At 44.6% G+C, this 21,007-nt stretch overlaps 1 protein-coding gene across 1 annotated transcript in view; it reads right to left on the reverse strand.

The window, feature by feature from the left end:
• The window catches only part of Drc11 (dynein regulatory complex subunit 11), a 170,149-nt gene that overhangs the window by 110,975 nt on the left and 38,167 nt on the right, over positions 1-21,007 (reverse strand). Inside the window, exon 7 of the mRNA XM_074069567.1 lies at positions 570-654. Coding sequence (XP_073925668.1) covers positions 570-654 — 85 coding nt within the window. The remainder of the gene's footprint in view (positions 1-569; positions 655-21,007) is intronic.

The raw sequence follows: 21,007 nt of genomic DNA on the forward strand, positions 1-21,007 counted from the left end.
TCTGTACAACTGTTGAACTGTCAATATAAAATTTTCTTAAGTTTGTTATGCATACTCTGTAATGAGAAAATTATCACTTTGAAATATCTATAATTCCTTTTCTGTTTTTTATCTTGTTGCATGTGTTAGAATTTTCAAGGAATTAACAACTGGTGATTGTGATGGAAGACACCCTAGGTGGCAAGGGGACCATGCCATGCACAGAGGTGCTGAAGGTGGGCGGCCTAAGATGTGGGGGTCAGGTGAGTGGATGGCTGGAGCAATGGCCTGACGCTGGGAAGGAAGGAAGGGAGAAGAGGTAGGCAGGGGCCAGAGCAGAAGAGGCTCCTGCACCCAGGCTGCTCAGTTTACCAAGACGAGCTCCTGAGTCATCACATCTCTTTCAAAGACCAGGTAGGGAAAAGTATGAATTTCTTCTGAGATAAACTTGAAAGAATATACACCAAGATACCCCTAGAACATTTGCAGGCTAATAACCAAGACCTAGCAATATATGAACCCATTAGCTGTGAAGTCTACAGAAATGCGATATGGCGGATTTACATTTTCTCTCTGGAGCGAACTTGTACCTGCTCTGGGGTCTTGTCAGAAAAAATAATAGCTGAGCCTCCTTCTTGTACATCAGGGTAGTCAGGAAATGTGCCGGTCAAGTTCCTGCAGAGGAAAAGCAGGCAAATTAAGACAGAAACCAGGTGGGTCCACTCTGCTAGAAAACACCCCACAGGCCAGTTTCCTTGTGTTCCTGTGAGTGAGTCACAGTGTGGAGTGTCCTGTGGATGGAAGGTGGGACACCACGTCGCTGAGATGACATTGACAATGACAGTGACATTCAGTAGCACACCCTGTTCCTCTAGGGACTGGTTCCTCTGAGACAAATCTCTCTCTTGAAGACAGATTGTACTTTTCTTCCTCTCCCTTCCTTGGATTATTTATTTATTTTTTCTGTTTAATATCAAGATGTTCTGTGCTTGAGTTACAAATGAAGACAGAAACACAAAGCATTTCTTCCTGTTGAAAATTTAGGATGAACACAGGATTTTGAAACTAAACAGAGGGGTGGAGCTGTGCAAATGACACATTTAGTAAGTGTCTGAAATTCACATGCATGCTTTAGTTTTTAGGAAGTCTGAGACTCTGTACTTGATAGGTTTCAAGTGTTATTTTCTTTTCCTGCCACCAGGTAATTTCTATACTTGGAAGGCAGGCGTGAAGTTTAATGTTGAGAATTTCAGAGGGGCACACGGGTAATATCGCTAAGACAGACTGACTTTGACACGAGTGTTATATTTACTCTACAAATAGGAAAAATAGACAACCCGCCACGTTTGTTCAGTGGATTCCCACATGTGCAGTATCTAAGGCTTGGAGGAGACACCCATGATGCTACCAGAGTGGTTCTCAAACTTTTGGCCTTAAGGAACCCTCATCATTTTTGGAATCCCCAAGATTTTTTGTTGCTGTGAGTTTGTAGCTCTCGATATTTACTGTAGTAGACATTGAAACTTAGAAATTTCTAAAATATGTACTTCTAATTCATTTAAAAATAATAAACCCATCATGGTAGCATACGTATCATTTTTATGAATAAGAAATACATTTTCCAAAGCGAAAATAAATTCATGAGAAGAGGGTTACTGTTTGGCTTCTTTTCAAGGGTGCTTAGTGTCTGGTGGTGGACGTTAGCTGGGTGCTCCTCCCGGCTCTGGATTCCTATCTGCTGTGGTCTGTTGTGGCTGCACGCAGATGTGAGTGGGAAGGGAGGAATATTGAATAGCCTTTGAGACATCGGTGAGCAGTGTCTTTCAGTTCTACACCACCACGGGACCTGCAGCTGCTTGTGATGTGTGTGGAATTGGAAACCAGTTCCAGTGGACTTCTGTCCTCTGTCACGTAAATCCACTGGTAAGTTTTGTGTCTTGAATAGACCTTTCACCCACGGGTGATTTGGTAACCTTAGGCCTTGCTCATTTGGGAAGCAGTGGTGCACTGAGTCACACGGGTCTTCCCCATGTCGGTGTATTTTGTCATATTGGAAACCACAGCCATCAATGCTGATGTCACCACTCATCTCCACGGGAAAGTCAGCAGTGGGGAGCTGTCATGCTCTCAGTGTGGTGTCCCGGGCGGGTGGGCTTTTGCCCACCAGACTCAGTTCTTGAACCCTGTTGCCCGGTTTGGCCAGCTCCTGTCTCGGATCTGTGCATTGTCCAGCTTAGACAGGTGTTGGGCAAAGAGCATGAACCTAGCTGGGTGCCAGTGGCTCACACCTGTCAGTTCAGCTACTTAGAGGCTGATATGGAAAGGATCATGATTTGAGGCTAGTCCAGGCCAATGGTCATGAGACCCTAGCTCAACAGAAAAAAGCAGGGTGTGGTGGTGAGTGGCTTTCATCCCAGCTATGGTGGGAAGAGTCAACAGGAGGATTGTGCTCCAGGTTGGCCTGGGCAAAAAGCAAGATACTATTTCCAAAATAACCAGAGAAAAAAAGGTTGGGGGCATGGCTCAAGGGGTCGAGCTCCTGCCTCACAAGCATGAAGCTCTGAGTTTAGGCCCAGTACCACCAAAAACAAAACAAAACAAAACAAAAGCATGACCACATTTTACCTCAACGTTACATCACTTTCTCCCCATGCTTCATATGACTGCACACGACTGCAACTCCACTACATAACTGTTTTCATATTTTAAAGCGTGAGTGTTTTGAGGATTCAAACTTAGGGACTTACTTAAAAAAATCCAAAATTTATGTATGCCATTTTGAACGTGGGATTCTTAATTATAAGGCAATCAATTTTCACTAAGATTTAATGATATATTTTCACAATACCTTTTGCAAAATAACATCAAATATATTTAGTTTTAATAGATTTGTTGTTGGGTACACATTTAAAAATAGAAACTTCTGTCTAGAAAATGGTGTACCCTGCCAGCTTTATCACACACACACACACACACACACACACACACACGCACACTGCATGTGGCTACACAGACATTGCACTATTGCTTTCTCATACGTACTCAGCCCCATCTGTCCCCCTTTCCAGGGGTGCCTACAGTGGTGGATAGTCCCAGGGTACCCTTGGGTCCTGATGGGACTCTTTCCTAAGTCCCCTCCCCGTGATGTGGCCACTACATCACACCAAGAGAAGACAGGTCTGGGCTCTGTTTTGTGTTTCTGTGATTCCTTCCCTTGACAGTCGGGTTTTTTCAGCTGGGCATGGTGGCGGCCTGGGCCCTGTCCTCACCACCCAGCCAGCCTCCTTGGAATCAGACTCTGGCCCTATTGCACAGCAGTGGCATGGCACTGCACATTTTACACTCAGGGCTCACCTCCCTGTAGGAGGGATCAGAGCTGAGGGAGGAGGAGGCTGACAACCAGGGATCAGGGAAGAGAAAATGTTATTTGAGTTCCCTCCAGCACAGACAGCTGGGAAAGCCAGCCGTGACTGCAGGTGATGCCCACCTGGGGCTTCTCAGGAGGAGCTGAGGGCCCCAAATTGCATGGTGTCAGGAAGATGGCACTTTTGATTACAAGTTTGTGGAATCTGATCCCTCTGAGCCTTCTTTCCTCTCAATGGGCGCTCATTCCTGTCTTTGGCCTCCGTCCCAATAGCCCCAGGATCTCCCGGATAGGGGATGGTGGAAGCTGACACTTGGACCCATATGGTCACCACCCAAGGAGCCCGGAACCCGCAGGCAGGCCAAGTGTCTGAACAACTCTCTCTGCTGGGCACAGGACTGACACACTGAACAACAGTGTTATTCAAACACCTGCACTTGTAAAATGACAGGCTGTCAGCCCTCGGAGACCCCAACAGTCACATACCAGGCTCAGCCACTGTCACCTGTGGGGCTGTCACCATCACCTTCCTGAGACCAGTCCTCCTTCACATTGGTCTCTGTACCCTGACTAAGGGCCTGGCTTCACATCTCACTCTTATGGTCCTTTTATTCCTCCAGCACCTCCTCCCACCCTGCCATACCCAGCTGCTTCCCTGTGGATCTGGAAGCTGCTCAGTTCTCCCTCCTCATTCTGTCCTGTCCTTACCTTTCACCCCCCCCATTCCCCTCCCCTCCACCCAAGCTGCTGGCTTATCTCTCTGCCTGTTTGGTGTGACTGAGGAGAGCTGTCCACACCCACTGCCCCATTAAGACAGTTCTCACAGATGCTGTGTGTTAAATGGCACTCCCCTCCACCCCTAGTGGCTCCCCCAACTCCCAAGATTCATATGTTAAAGTTCTGAACCTCGGTATCTTTGGATGTGACCTGCTTTGGAAAGAAGGTTCTTAGATGTTCTTAGTTAAGATGAGGTCACACTGGAGCAGGGTGGACCCTAAACCAACATGACTGACATCCTATAAGGAGGAGAAATTTGGACAGAGACAGATAGCTACAGAAGGAAAATGCATGAAGAGATACAGGGAAGGAATGGCTGTCTACATGTGAGGCCAGGAGTGGGTTTTGCCACACGACCTCAGAAGGAACCCCTTGGGCTTCTAGCTTCTAGGTCGGAGACAGTCCTTTCCTGTTCAGTCACCCAGCTGTGTTACAGTGGCCATAGCACTCTACCATATAGTTTTGCACTGAGGTTGGTGTCGCTGTCTTCACCACAAGGAAAGATTCTCTTTCCTTGATTTCCATGGCCCGCACCCCTGTGGCTTCTTCCTGGCCACTCTCTCTCTGTCTTCCTCAGGTAACCCCTTCTCTGCCTTCCATGGACAAAGCTCACAAAGGGGGACCTGCAGGCAGTACCTGGGCTCCCCAGGTGACTTCCCTCCCACCTTTGCTCTCCCACACTGATCCCTCCTAACCAGGCTTTCCTGCTGGGTCCTCCTTGTCCCTCCGCCTGTAACACTGGGGGGCAGGGCTTGATCTTGGGTTTCTCTCCTCTTTGTCCTCATCTACTCTCACCCTTAGGGTCTCATCTACTTTCCTGGGCTTCAGCTCTTTAGGGCATCTCCTTCCCTCACCTGTCCCTGACTATAGACTCAGATTCAACTGCCCACTGACATCGGGAAGCACAGTAGAAGTGTCTCAAACCTAAAACTCCACTCTTGTTCTCACCATGTAACTTCCACACCTCCTTCCACTCCTCCCATGGTAGAAAATAGAGACTCTGGCCTGTCACTCTAAAGACCAGAACTTGGGGCCAGCCTTGGCCCAGCTCCTTCCATCACACCTGGGTTCAGTACATCTGCACTGAACCCCGCCTTGGGTTTCATCCTCTTAGTCCATCTCAATGTGACCATTCTACATCACTGTCCCAGGCCTGGGATACTGTTATGTGCCTGTCTTACACGACGAGGTGGTCTTTTGGCTGCTCCCCAGGATCTACCCTCCAGGTAGCAACCATGGTCATTTAAAAACGTAAGTCATACTGTGACATTTCTTTGCTCAAAATTTCACAATTCTCTCACTTAATATGAAACCTTTGCCCATATAAGTAGGTTAACCTACGTCTCCGTACCCATGGGACAGGACCAGCTTATTTGAATAGTATCAGTCCCTTTCATTCGTAAAATTGTCCTGGTTTGAACTTTAAATTACATGGCTCCTTCACTTACAACAGTCAATGTGATGCTCCCTGTCACTTCCTGGCCCTGTCTCCATCACCTTCTTCCTTGTGGGTCTAGTTTCAGCTGCTCTGACCTCTTTCCACTCCCAGTTCCCCCTCAGACCCCCTCCCAGGCTTTGCCTGTGGTGAGGAAAAGGCACCAAGTGGCCCATACCTGCACTTGCTTTAGGGTTTTGTCAAATGTATCTGAAGTCTTTTTTTTTTGACAGAGTAAAATATTTTCCCTCTTATCTCACGACCAAAGATCTTGCTGAGGTGGGAACCTTTGGGGTAGGAAGAATGGGGACTGTGAAGTTGTTTTTGGATGATAGCCTTGGTTTCTCTTTGCAGTGTGGGAAGTAATTTAACAGATCTGGGATCTTTTCTGTTTCAAACAAATTTTAACACAAAATCCTCTGCACAATTATTAAGTGTCAATATGCTGTTTTTCTGCACGACAATTATTAAAATTTTAACCATTATTCAAATTCCAAGCTACTTGATTATCTTCACACTTGCCTCATTTTGCTGATTTTCAGAGTGTGCCAGAACCTTCACCCCAGAATTCCACCCCATGGCCATCTCGTCACCCCTCTTCCATTTGCCCTCAAACTGTTGCAATGGACAAGGTCTAGGCAGGCCTTGGAACCACCAAATGGGACAAGAGATGCAGAAAATGGACCTTAGGACATGGCTGCATGGAAAATAACTTGAACCCTCTGTACGAGGGCTCTCTCAGTTCACCCAAGTCTACAGAAGGAGGAAGGTGAAACTGCCCAGGAATGCCAAGTGTGGGAAGATGATGCTGCCTGGTAAGGCTGAGGATTTGTCACTGTGAGCTGTGCATCAACATCTAGTCACCTGCAAGCAAATGCTGGCACTTTTCATGGGGATGACATTTTTTTTAAAAGCAAGCACCAGCTTTTTGGAACAATAGTTAGTTTGTATTAAACCAAGCATTAATTTCCAAAGACAGAATAGAAACAATTCCTTAACTCCAGTTCCTAAAAAGTATTGAGAAAATTTTGTTTTATCTATCACACTTTAGAGATTAATAGTTTTCAAAACAAATGACATCTCCTTATCACTAAGTCCACATCACCTCTAGAATATTACAAGAAAGAAAGAAAAAGAGAGGGGGAGAGAAGGGGAGAGAGAGAGAGAAGGAGGGAGGGAGGGAGAGAGAGAAAGAGAAGGAAAGAAAGAAAGAAAAGAAAAGAAAAGAAAGAAAGAAAGGCAAGGAGCCTCGTTGGCATCCTCACCTTGCTAAAGCCCAGAGCTCTGGTTTTCTAAGCGAGGGTGCATTCCAGCTCTTCAAGGGTTGGACAGCACCGTGCATACTATCTGAGCACAATGCAGGAAAAGTAGAACTCAACAACAAAAGTAAAGACAAAAAACATGCAAACAGCTGGAAACTAAATAACTCATTACTTAATGAAGAATGGATCATTGATGAAATAAAAGAGGAAATTAAAAAGTTCCTGGAAGTCAATGAAAATGAAAACACAACCTACAGGAACCTATGGGACACAGCTAAGGCAGTCCTGAGAGGAACGTTTATAGCCATGAGTGCATATATTAAAAAGACTGAAAGATCCCAAATCAATGACCTAATGATACATCTCAAACTCCTAGAAAAACAAGAACAAGCAAATCCCAAAACAAATAGGAGAGAAATAATAAAAATAAGAGCTGAAATCAATGAAATAGAAACCAAAAAAACCATACAAAGAATTAATGAAACAAAAAGTTGGTTCTTTGAAAAAATAAACAAGATCGATAGACCCCTGGCAAACCTGACTAAAATGAGGAGAGAAAAAACCCAAATTAGTAGAATTAGGAATGCAAACAAACACCATGGAAGTCCAGGAAATCATCAGAGACTACTTTGAGAACCTATATTCAAATAAATTTGAAAATCTTAAAGAAATGGACAGATTTCTAGATACATATGATCATCCAAAACTGAACCAAGAGGAAATTAATCACCTGAATAGATCTATAACACAAAATGAAATTGAAGCAGCAATCAAGAGTCTCCCCAAAAAGAAAAGTCCAGGACCTGATGGATTCTCTGCTGAATTCTATCAGACCTTTAAAGAAGAACTGATACCAACCCTCCTTAAACTGTTCCACGAAATAGAAAGGGAAGGAAAACTGAAAAACACATTTTATGAAGCCAGTATTACACTTATCCTAAAACCAGGCAAAGACACCTCCAAAAAGGAGAACTATAGGCCAATCTCCTTAATGAACACTGATGCAAAAATCCTCAAGAAAATAATGGCAAACCGAATGCAACAACACATCAAAAAGATTATTCACCACGACCAAGTAGGCTTCATCCCAGGGAAGCAGGGGTGGTTCAACATACAAAAATCAATAAACGTAATAAACCACATTAACAGAAGCAAAGACGAAAACCACTTGATCATCTCAATAGATGCAGAAAAAGCCTTTGATAAGATCCAACACCATTTCATGATAAAAGCTCTAAGAAAACCAGGAATAGAAGGAAAGTACCTCAACATTATAAAAGCTATATATGACAAACCTACAGCCAGCATTATACCTAACAGAGAAAAACTGAAACCATTCCCTCTAAAATCAGGAACCAGACAAGGATGCCCACTATCTCCACTCCTATTCAACTACTGGAATTCCTAGCCAGAACAATTAGGCAAGAAGAAGGAATAAAAGGAATACAAATAGGTAAAGAAACTGTCAAAATATCCCTATTTGCAGACGACATGATCCTATACCTTAAAGACCCAAAAAACTCCACTCAGAAGCTTCTAGACATCATCAATAGCTACAGCAAGGAAGCAGGATATAAAATCAACATAGAAAAATCATTAGCATTTCTATACACTAACAATGAGCAAACTGAAAAAGAATGTATGAAAACAATTCCATTTACAATAGCCTCAAAAAAAATCAAATACCTAGGTGTAAACCTAACAAAAGATGTGAAAGACCTCTACAAGGAAAACTATACACTTCTGAAGAAAGAGATTGAGGAAGACTATAGAAAGTGGAGAGATCTCCCATGCTCATGGATTGGTAGAATCAACATAGTAAAAATGTCGATACTCCCAAAAGTAATCTACATGTTTAATGCAATTCCCATCAAAATTCCAATGACATTCATTAAAGAGATTGAAAAATCTACTGTGAAATTTATATGGAAACACAAGAGGCCACGAATAGCCAAGGCAATACTCAGTCAAAAGAACAATGCAGGAGGTATCACAATACCTGACTTCAAACTATATTACAAAGCAATAACAATAAAAACAGCATGGTACTGGCACAAAAACAGACATGAAGACCAGTGGAACAGAATAGAGGACCCAGATATGAAGCCACACAACTATAACCAACTTGTCTTTGACAAAGGAGCTAAAAATATACGATGGAGAAATAGCAGCCTCTTCAACAAAAACTGCTGGGAAAACTGGTTTGCAGTCTGCAAAAAACGGAAACTAGATCCATGTATATCACCCTATACCAATATTAACTCAAAATGGATCAAGGATCTTAATATCAGACCCCAAACTCTAAAGTTGATACAGGAAAGAGTAGGAAATACTCTGGAAGTAATAGGTATAGGTAAGAACTTTCTCAATGGTGTCCCAGCAGCACAGCAACTAAGAGATAGCCTAGATAAATGGGACCTCATAAAACTAAAAAGCTTCTGTTCATCAAAAGAAATGGTCTCTAAACTGAAGAGAACACCCACAGAGTGGGAGAAAATATTTGCCAGCTACACATCAGACAAAGGACTGATAACCAGAATATATAGGGAACTTTAAAAACTAAATTCTCCCAAAACTAATGAACCAATAAAGAAATGGGCAAGTGAACTAAACAGAATTTTCTCAAAAGAAGAAATTCCAATGGCCAAAAAACACATGAAAAAATGCTCACCATCTCTAGCAATAAAGGAAATGCAAAATAAAACCACACTAAGATTCCACCTCACCCCTGTTAGAATAGCCATCATTAGCAACACCACAAACAACAGGTGTTGGCGAGGATGCGGGGAAAAAGGAACCCTCTTACACTGCTGGTGGGAATGTAGACTAGTACAACCACTCTGGAAAAAAATTTGGAGGCTCCTGAAAAAGCTAGACATTGATCTACCATTTGATCCAGCAATACCACTCTTGGGGATATACCCAAAAGACTGGGACACAGGTTACTCCAGAGGCACCTGCACACCCATGTTTATTGCGGCACTATTCACAATAGCCAAGTTATGGAAACAGCCAAGATGCCCCAGCACTGACGAATGGATTAAGAAAATGTGGTATCTATACACAATGGAATTTTATGCAGCCATGAAGAAGAACGAAATGTTATCATTCGCTGGTAAATGGATGGAATTGGAGAACATCATTCTGAGTGAGGTTAGCCTGGCCCAAAAGACCAAAAATCGCATGTTCTCCCTCATATGCGGACATCAGATCAAGGGCAAACACAACAAGGGGATTGGACTTTGAGCACATGATAAAAGCTTTAGCACACAAGGGAGGGGTGAGGATAGGTAAGACACCTAAAAAATTAGCCAGCATTTGTTGCCCTTAGCACAAAGAAACTAAAGCAGATACCTTGAAAGCAACTCAGGCCAATAGGAAAAGCGGACCAGGAACTAGAGAAAAGGTGAGATCAAAAAGAATTAACCTAGAGGGTAACACCCACGCACAGGAAATCAATGTGAGTCAATGCCCTGTATAGCTATCCTTATCTCAACCAGCAAAAACCCTTGTTCCTTCCTATTATTGCTTATACTCTCTCTTCAACAAAATTAGAGATAAGGGCAAAATAGTTTCTGCTGGGCATTGAGGGGGTGGGTGGGAGAGGGAAGGGGTGGAGTGGGTGGTAAGGGAGGGGGTGGGGGCAGGGGGGAGAAATGACCCAAGCCTTGTATGCACATATAAATAATAAAAGAAAAAAAAGGGTTGGACAGTTCTTGAAGGGAATGTAGACGTTCCCTTTCCTTCTACCAACCCCAGTCTTGATTCAGAATGAATCACCTGCAAATCGCACTGTCTAGGATGATGGCTTTTATCCCTTGGCTGTTAAGCTGGACCCCTCCCTGCTTCTCTCTAGCGAGCTACCATACTTACTTTGCATCCTTGCCCAGCCCCCATCTACGTCTGCAGCCTCAGAACTCAGCATTCAAAAATCCCTGACTTGGGCCTTACAGATGTGGCATCAGTCCTGAGCCTGCCTCAGCCTCAGACGAGCCCCTGCCAGGCACCGCAGAACCCAGTCCTACTCCAACACCAGCCAGGGCCAGCAGACCTGCCTAGGCCATGCCTCATCTTCACTAGGGGATTTGATTCTGTGCCAGCGGTGCTTGCCTGGCATGTGGCTGACTCCGGCAATGCTCTTGCCATTTTGCTTTCTGTCTAAAAACTTTGCACCCCAGTTCCGGTGCAGAGCCAGAGGCTGGGACTCCTGGGGACAGAGAAAACCCCTCTGCACTCCCGCAGGTAGGCAGCAGCCGGCTTGGCCAAGCCTGTCTAGACCTGCCACACACTACCACTCAATCCACTTTCAGCCACTAGAGTTCGTACCTTGCAGGCATCTGTGCTGACGGCAGCAGTCTGTTGGTGAAAATCTGTTGCTCTGCACAAGAAATGCTTTCCAGGTGGTTTTTTCCTCATTGTTTTGAATGAGAAGAGCTAAGATGTGTTATACGTCACTTACACCCCCTCCCAACCACTTTCTTGTACGAGATGGAAGTGCACTGGAAAACCCCAATCAGTTCCCAAACTGCAGTAGACTTCGGCATACTGGTTCCAAGAAGACTGCCACTGAGGAAAACCCACGCACACGCAGGATGCAGAGCTCAGTGCTGTACTCGGTATGCTGGATTCATTTTCCTATAACGTCACCCAACTTCCACTAAAGACATGTCACCTTTCAACAAATCTAAACCTTTCACTTTGACTAAACACATCGTGTCCCTTTTTAGCTTGGAAGGAGTAGCATAACTTTTATCTTGCTTTTGGGGAGCCACTGGCTTTGTGGGAGGCAGGGAAGCACTCAGCAGATCACACACAGATTTCAAAACAACTGACAGTAGCGTGGGACTGACTGAGAGCTTCTCCCCACATCTGCTGAGCTGTGGAATGCATGCAGGGGAATTAAAATTTTTTGGTTTTGACATTTCTCTCTCTCTTTTTTTTTTACTTATTTTTTTTTTAATGTCCTTCGTCAAAACCACATGTAATAAAGAAGGCAGGCTTACGGTGCTGCTAGAATGTCTACCGGGATGGACCAAGCTGTGGAAAGACAGGGTTATGATTCCTCATTTGTTTTGGAGAAGAGGGATCAGCCGGAGAAAGTCCTGAGCACCTGACTGCAGGTGCTCCGGGCAGGTGAGAAAACTCCCACCTGGGTTAGGTTGGGACACAGATTGATAAATCCCCTTTTATCCATTTCAGTGTTACAAACATAATGTTTGCAATTAAATAAATCATAAAGTAAAATAACATAATAATGATAAACTACATATTTGTCTGTTTTTCTCATACCTTAGCGTTTAGAGAGTGATTATTAAACAGACCTTGTGATTTTTGTAGTGGAGGTAGTCCAATTTTACTTTAAAGTATTTTTGCTTCTAGAGTTAGAAAACTGTGCCCACTCTTTGGGGGAACTAAACTCTTTATTCTGCGTTCTGCTATATTTGGCTTTAACCACATTTTTGTATTCCTTTTGTGGGGGCTGAAACTCAGGGATGTGCAAGGCAGACACTCTATGCTTGAGCCACATCTCTGGTTCATTTTGCTCTGATTATGATGGAGATGGGGTCTCTGGAACTATTTGCCTGGGCTGCGCTTGTTCCGTGATCCACCTGATCTCTGCCTCCCAAGTAGCTAGGATTACAGGCGTGAGCTACGGGCGCCCCACTATGTTTTAAAATTGTTCCTTTTCTTTGCACTTCATTATCAGCCAGTGCTTACTCCCATCTACTTTAGTCTGTTCTGCATTTTCTATTTTGTTTCATTGATCCACATTTATACTTTCGTATTCACAAATGCATTTACCTTATTTTTCTTCATAATATACTTTAGAATACAGCACCATTTGTCCTTCCTTATTGTTCTTATTTTAATCCTAATGACTTTAATAATTATATTTTCAAGTTCAATAAATAATCCTGTTGGGATTTTAATTGAAATTGTGTTATCTCGATAAATCACTTAGAGCAGATGTATCATCTTCCCATTTAACCAGGGGTGTAGCTATCCAATTATTTGTCTCCCCCTTTTAACTTTCATGGACTTCTTACGTTTTCATATAGATCCTATATCTCCTTTTCATATTTAGACCATCATTGATTTTAAAGATACATTTCCTATGGTCCTTAACGTATTTATTCCTGTCAGTTCCTTTTCCACATCACTATATTATATTATATTAACATGAATCCATATTATGACTTCAATTATTATTAGGGATAGAGGTTGTCCACATTGTCCTTTCCTGACAAGTGTCTCCACATTAAGGGCATTGATTTCTCATTTCAAAGAATTCCTGATGTTTCATTCGTTCACCGCAGCCTGGTACCGAGCGTGTGGCCAGACAGAGAAAAAGCAGCAAACAAAAAACATAAAGATCCCTCTCTACTGAGCTTACTTTTTATCATGCCACAATCACATTTTATTACATTCTAGTCCCTTTTCTTCTTAATTTTTACATTTTAGAATAAGAGGGTATTTCATTTGATCGAGTGCCTTTCCTGCACAAACTGGAGTGAACACAGTGCTTTGAGTGACACAACGTTCCATTTTCTTACCATTTACCTGTTTCTGCGTTTGGAGATAAACACATGCAGTCTAGTTTTGAACTACATGAAGAAAAGGATGAGAGCACAAGCAAGCTGGACATGAATCAGTGAAGCAAAAATGACATAGAATTAAAAAAAAATTGCGAGGTTATTGGGGAGTGAACCCATGGCATTGCAAGCATTCTACTTCTTGAGCCACGCCCCAGCCCTTTTTGCTTGTAGTTTGTTTTTCAGATAGGGTCTCACACTTTTGTCTGGGCTGGGCTCCTATCCCCACTTCCTGAGTAGCTGGTATTGCAGGCATGTGTCACCGTTCCTGATGACATATCAACAAAGCACTAGGGGAGAGTTCTAGGAGCTGGAAACCACCGAGGCATCTCTCCCACAACTTCTCTGACAAGGGGGTGTCCCTGAGGCCTGGTCATGCCAGGGCTCATCGGTGGTCATAGGAGCATAAACTCCCTCCCTGCTCTCCTCTGCCTGCTTTTCTGAGGCAAGCTGTCATCCTGCAAATGGCTGGGATGACCTCCAGCTGACAACCAGCACAGAACTGAGGCTCTCAGTCTGTCAGCCCACAGGAACTCAGCACTGCCAACAACCACCAAACTCACATCAGAGGAGAACTGGGCCCTGGTCACACCTGGGTGACTGCTTGGGGCCCTAAGTGGAGGACCCGGACTCCTGGTGCACCTACACAGGTGTTGCTTAAAGCAGCTAAGTTCACAGTTATGCTGTTATGCAGCAGAGGGCAGTTAACACATTGTTCACCAAAACCAGGTCTTAGGGAGCTGGAGAGGGCCATGGAGCTCTGTTAGCGGGCCGCTGTCCTAACAGTGGTCAGAGCTAGGTGGCAGCAAAGATTGGTGGGGATGGGGGAGTGGCAATGGATGTTGCCAATGGATGTTGGGCTGGGAGGAGAGGAGTCAGGGATGACTCCAGGGAGTTTGCTCAAGAAACTGGAAAAATGGGCTTGCTACCAGCTGGGCCAGGAAACGCAGTGGTAGGGCAGGGTGCGTGTGTCATCATAGATCAGCTTTGGATGTGTCGAGAGCCACCACACGTCTAAGCTGATTTTACGCCTGGAGTTTCAGAGAGTGAGCGCTCTGGAGTGGAGATTCACATTTGAGGGTCAACAAAATATAGATAGAATTTAAAGCCTGGGTGAGCCTACCACCAGAGGAGAGGGAAGGAAGGGGACCATAGGGACAGAGGCCTGGCCCTGGGGTCCCCTGGCGTGAAGAGGAGGAGCTGGCAATGGATCAGTGGAGTGCCTACCATATAGCAATTTGTGCCTGAAGGATCATTCTCTCATCTTTTCAAGGTGACTCACACGCTTTAATGAAAGTCCGCCTCAGTGATGGGAGATTTGTCATCAAGGTTGGTGATGTCATGAAAGTCCCAGAGACAACTTTAAATCACATGTTCTTCCATCCAGAAAGGACCACGCCCTTTTGAGAGCCTGTTGAGACTCTCCTGTGTAAATGGAACGGTGCATACCTGGACAATCTAGGGTCCTTGGAAAGACAACTTTATTTTTGGATAGCTTGGTTTAGTAGACTTGCTTGAATGATTTACAAAAAATCCTCTCCATGGTAACATATTCATCTACTATTATGAACTTGACAATATCATATCATCAAATACTCCCTACAGCCCGTGATCTAGGCACTGTTATTGTCACTTGAGACTTTTCAAATGGGGAAATGGCTTGGCAGGTCTGGCCTGGGCAGTCCAGCCGTGAACCAGGAGGAGCAGCTCTAGGCCTGCTGGCCTTGCCTCCTCCACTGACTCTTTCCACAGGGCTCACGGTGGAGCTGAGCTAACAACCAAGGGAAGCATGCCATATGTGTAGGCACCAATAAATAAGTTCTTAAAATAAGGCTTCGTACCCGATAAAGGAGCAGCTGGGGGAGTGTTTTATGGAAAACCAAGAAACCCGGGGCAGCTGCCTCGAATCAGCTCTGTGATGGGAGCAGAGCATAGAGTCACTGTGGGGACCAGGGTGGTTTCCTTTTCTGCAAAATGTTTAGATTTATCTTCTGAGTTATTGGAAAGCAAGCATGTTATGCCTGCTAGACAAATTTTCACTTCCTTTGAGTTCTAGAAACTCTGAGTTATATGTGATAAATGCTAGGAGCAGGGTGCAATGTTAATTTCTTACTAAAAACATTTTCAACACAGTGAGCTGCTTCCCTGCTCTTTTATTTGAGGAAAACAGAGGGAGAAAACAGCATGCCTTATATTTTTGAGTTAACAAATGGAAGTGTTCAGAGCATTTGGTAAAGTTAGGGCCTATTAAAAATTTACGTATGGTGTCAAAAATTCTTGCACAAATGTGAAAATGGCCAGCTCTTGAGTTTGCCATGATTTAGAAAGCACAACTACTCAAATGATAAATTTCCCCCTGAGGTCTGACACCGAGCCTCCACGGGTCTCACCATTTCAGACGCTCAGGGCAGAGATTTATCTGTGTTTCATCAAGTATGAAAAATATATGGACGGAGGGGTTTCCGGCTGATCCCTCCCAGTCATCCAGACACCTCCATTAATGTCAGCAGGTCCATAAATTTTTCCTGTGTTCTAAAGTAAGCAGCTTATACCACTGCACAGAAGCCTCCGAAGGTGTCACTTGCTGCCTATAAATTCGCTGACACTCAATAAAGGGAACTGACTGCACATGGACTTAATTACATGGGCCTCCTTGGGAAACTGAGGGGGACACCTGATCTCAAAGGAGAGGAGAAGGACGTGGGGTGCATATTACAGAATCTCACTTATTCTGTGATGTTTCTACTTATTAGTGGTTGTTATTAGCAGTCACCACTCAAGAACAAAGCTTCCATCTCCTCCTGAAAGTGCTATCTGGAGTTCTTCTTAGGCTTGAATTATTCAGGAGCCTCCCCAGCCAACCTAGCCTCCCTTTTAAAATTGTATTAGAGGAGAAAAGATATGGGGATCACACGATTGCCTATTTTGGTTACTCTTTTGTTGAGAAAATGATATGTGTGCTTCTATCTCAAATTCCATACTCTTATTTGTATGGGAAAATTAATCCCCAAACAAGAGGAACTCTAGGAAGGAGCAGAAGGCCTTGTCACCCTTTGCCTTCTCGAACCTGTGGCTCAGAACCTAGCCAGCCGTCCTCTGGATCCCTTCCTCATTGAGAGAAGCTTGTCTGTCATTTGCTTTTCCAGATCCCAGATCCAGAAATCTTAGGAAAGCTGGGGAGGAGAAGGGCAAGGTCATTTATGTTTTAAGTTCACTTTGTACACACTGCTTTTGAAAGTGGTGATGCTTTCATAAGCAGCAGCAAGGGAGAGTTACAGAAAAGGACAGGTTTAAGGTCCCGAGGTGATCTTTCAAGATCTCTGCCATTATCAGATTAAATACATGACCATCTAGTCACGTTTTCATGAATCAGGAAGGCATGGGCGTTTCTCTCCAAAGCTATACTTCTCTGCATGTTCGGAACCTAAAGACTCCATGTGCAAAGATCAGCCCTGAGCTCTGCTGCGGTCTTGTTCCATGCTGCTGGGGAGCTGACCCCACAGTCATCTCACTTCCCACTACGGCTGTAGCTGGCATGTGTGCCTCTGAAACCCTCCACATTCCTGGCATAAGAACGGCCATGTTTTTGGCAGTGTCCAGCCTCTCTTTGTAGTCATTCCCTAGGATGGATGCACACAGAAGGCAGTGACTGTTGCAGCCTGCAGCTACCAAGGTCCTGCAGCACCATCGCCCAGGAGCTTGTCTGGCACCTGCAGTCTGTGGGACAGAGGGAGAGGCGCGATCATGGGTGTGCAGGACACAAGGCTTCTGCCTGGAGCGGTTATGGCCGTGAAAGGGAATCCGCTCACTGCATTTGCCCACGGGCCCCCATGTCTGTCTTTCATCAAGGCCTGGCGCCGGGATCTACCCCGAGAGCCTCTAGCTGCTGGGTGTTCTTAATTTGATTTACTGTGACGACCGGCATCAAAATGTACGATTTCACGCGGGCTGTGCACCTGCCCCCAAGGTCTGGATGAATGATGCTGGGACCTTGAGCTCCCATCCACCTCCTCTGATGTCTCCGCTCAGTCTCATGTTTTCCAGCAAAGCAACGGCAGGAAAGGGAAGAAGTTATTTGCCTTCTCACATGAGTGACCTGCACGTGTGTTCTCGGCTCCTCTGCTGACCACAGCTGCTTTGGAGAAGTGACGGGAGAGTAATTTAATTACACAAGGGACGCAGGACAACGAGCCCCTGACTCATCTCTCGGTGTGTGTGACCATCCCCCAGTCTTTCTAAAACTTCTTTTTCACCCTGAAGGCAGTTTGTGCTCCCTGCAGAAACCCTGGACTACGAAGTAAAGAACAAACCAAGACCCCATCATGATACTTTCAACAGAAGCTCACTGCTGCAGTCCGTGGCAGGTCTCAAGTCAAGACAGAGACCAGTGCAGCAGGGGTGTTCTGAAAACACGCCCCACAGTTGTGCTGTCTAATCTGGTAGCTACTGAGGCACTGGCTGCCTAAACCTGTGTTTAAATTAGTTAAAATTAAATATATAGGTAGTTCTCAGTTTGTGATGGGGTTATGTCCTGATAAGCACATTGTAAATGGAACTCTGGGTAAGTGGAAAATGTGAATACCCCCACCCTACCGAACATCCCAGCTTAGCCACACAGCACCCTATAGAGTCCCCGGTGCTTCTGCCATGATCGTGGGGCCAGCTGGGCGGGCTGCTCTTTCTGCTGCTGCTGCCCAGTGTAGAGAGAGAGGGGACTGGAGTGCACAGCTCCAATACCCGCAAAGAAGTCAACATTCAAAACCTGAAGCGTGGTTTCTCATGAATGAGTATTGCTTTTGTACCATCATAGAGCTGAAAAAAAGTGATTGAACTCAGAAATTGGGAACTATCTGTAATTAAAAATTCCCAGGCACCCTGGCTGTTTTTCCTATGCTCAATAGCCATGTGCAGCAGGGGCTACGGGACTGCACAGGGGACCACTGAGCAGTTCCATCACTGAGGCCTACTGGCCAGCACTGCCCCAGAGTAACCTGAAGTCTGGTCGTTCTGTCTTTCATCACCAGTGCTATCTGTGAATGATAGAGGTGCAGCGTGCATCCCTTAGGACCTTTGGGGGTTTCAGTAGGCTGAATAATGGTCCCCCCAAATATGAGTCCTAATCCACGGAGCCTGTAAGTGGTACCTTTAATGGAAAAAGAGTCTTTGCAGATGGCATTAAATTAAGGATCCAGAGATTGTCCTGGATTATTTGGGTGTGCCTTCAATTCTGTCTGAAGTGTCCAAAAGAGGCAGAAGGAGGTTAGACACACTCAGAGAAGAGGGTGATGTGACCACAGAGGCACACACATAAGCCAAGGAATGGTGGCAGCCACCAGAGACTGGAGGAGGCAGCAAAGTCTGCTAACACTTCGATCCTTAGTTCAGTATTCTGACTTCCAGAGCAATGAGAAAGCAAATCTCTGTTGTTTTAAGCCACCAAGTTCCCGGCAGTTTGTTGCAGGGGCAGTAGCTAACACACACGTTATTGTGAAAAGCATTCTCGGTATAGAGTAGGTGTTCAGCAGAGGCTAGTCCTAGTCATTATTGATTTCACTGAGTACATGCCTGAGATGCCTGACCACCAAAGCAGTTCTCATTACAAAGGGTGTCGGGAGTTTCAGGGAGAAGCCCCATGTTTCAGTTATGCCTGGGGGAGCGGCCAAGGTGAAGTGGAGGAAGAAGTCAGGGTTTGCTTAAGGAACAATTGAAGCATCACCAGCTGAAAATAAGTTTGCAAAATTTGCAATCTTTGACTAAAGTCACTGCTTCAAATAGTCCATGCTGTTCTGAGGGCAGTAAACACAACTGCCATGTTCTCCAGGGGATTCCAGGCTGCTGGTGTCTTTGTGAAACTGGGGAGACACACCAGAGATGAATGAAAGGCACCTGACTGATGCCCCATGCTTCCCTTGGCTCCACTGGGCAGGAAGGAGGCTGGAGTGAGACCGTCAGGAGGGGGTAAAAGTATCCACGTTCATATCATAGGACCAGACAACTCAAGAAAACCCTGCACTCCACTGGAAAACTAGTAGGACTGATGCAAGAGCTCATTAGGTGATGGCACCAGTTGAACAGAGCATGCAGCTACAATAAGCAGCTAGAAAATAGTATTCGGAGAAAATATCATTCAAAATAGGAAAAATAAAGGCTGGGAGGTAGGGCTCAAGTGGTAGAACACCTGCCTAGCAAGCACAAGGCCCTGAGTTCAAACTCCAGTGCTGCTGGGGGTGGGAGGGAGGAAAGATAAGCTGGGTGTGGTGGTGCATACCTGTAATCCCAGCACTCAGGAGGCTGAGGCAGGAGGATCATGAGTTTGAGGACAGCCTGAACCACATAGTGGCATCCTGTTTCAAAAAACAAAAAGTGCGTAGGAAACCCATAACTTCAAGAACAAATGTGTGGGATCCAGGGGTTGAGTTGGCGTCGTGTCATGTAATCTCACTGACCCTTTGGGTGGGAAGTATGACAGCCAGTCTCTCACAATGACAGGGGTGGGGCTCATGTCGTGATGTCCCTGGACAGCCAGCATCTGCACAGCTGGGGCAGAAACTGGGTGACAGGCAGGCTCCTGAAGACTAGCCTTTCTTCTTTCTTTTCTTTTCCTTCCTTCTTTCCTTTTTCTTCCTCCCTTCCTCCTACCCTCCCTCCTTTCTTTTCCTCCCTCCCCACTCTCCCTCCCATTCTTCCTTCTTCCCTTCCTTCCCTCCTCCCTCTCTTTCTCTTCTCCTTCCTCCTTCCTTTCTTTTTCTCTTCCCTCCTTCCCTCCCTCTCTCTCTCATCACTTTTTTTCTGTCTTCCTGTTTAGCTTTCTATAGTCCAGATAAAATAATAAAAGACAAATGACAACCTGAGAAGCCATTTTTGCTACTGTGGTAGCTGTAACTACATTTCAGAGGTCACTTAAAGAAAAGAGAAACCAGTACCACAAAGGAAAGCAGATACATCACCAACCAGTTCCTAGAAGAAGTGCTATTGACAAAAACCCAAATGATTCCTCACTCCCACTAATAAAACTAATAAAAAGTAAAAGATTGCATGAGATAGCATTTTTTTTATTAACTTGCAAAATAGTAAAAAGATTATAACCAATTCGTTAACTAGAGTGTCCAAGCAATCGAATGCTAAGCCATTGTTAAAAACATCTTCGGAAAACATTTTAAGGAGGAAAGGCCCATGTTAAAGTTTAAAGAATTAAAGAAAGGAGTAATAAAACTGCAATTAAAATACACATGTAAGAGAAAAAAACTGAAATGAAACTTGCCCAAAATTTTCTCAGTAGCTATCTCGATGTGCTGAAATTATAGATGATTTAAAGTTCTTTTTAAACACTATCTCAAATTTTCCTCAAATGAGCATACATCACTTAACACTGGGAAAAATATTTCATTCAGAATAACTTAAACTTTGACTTAAAAAAAAAACCAGACAACCCTTTTTGGCAGCTGTGCATATTGACAAAATGAGCTAAGTACCCTGAGTTGTGGGGTATTTATCATCGCAACTTCTCAGAATTTGTCGAGTTGTCCTTGTATCTGATTGGAATTTATCCTGAGGACTGATCATGTACCATGTTTTAAAAGACAATATTTTCTTTTCA

The sequence above is a fragment of the Castor canadensis genome, chromosome 4 (genome assembly GCF_047511655.1).
Source record: "Castor canadensis chromosome 4, mCasCan1.hap1v2, whole genome shotgun sequence".
Classification (NCBI taxonomy): Eukaryota; Metazoa; Chordata; class Mammalia; order Rodentia; family Castoridae; genus Castor; species Castor canadensis.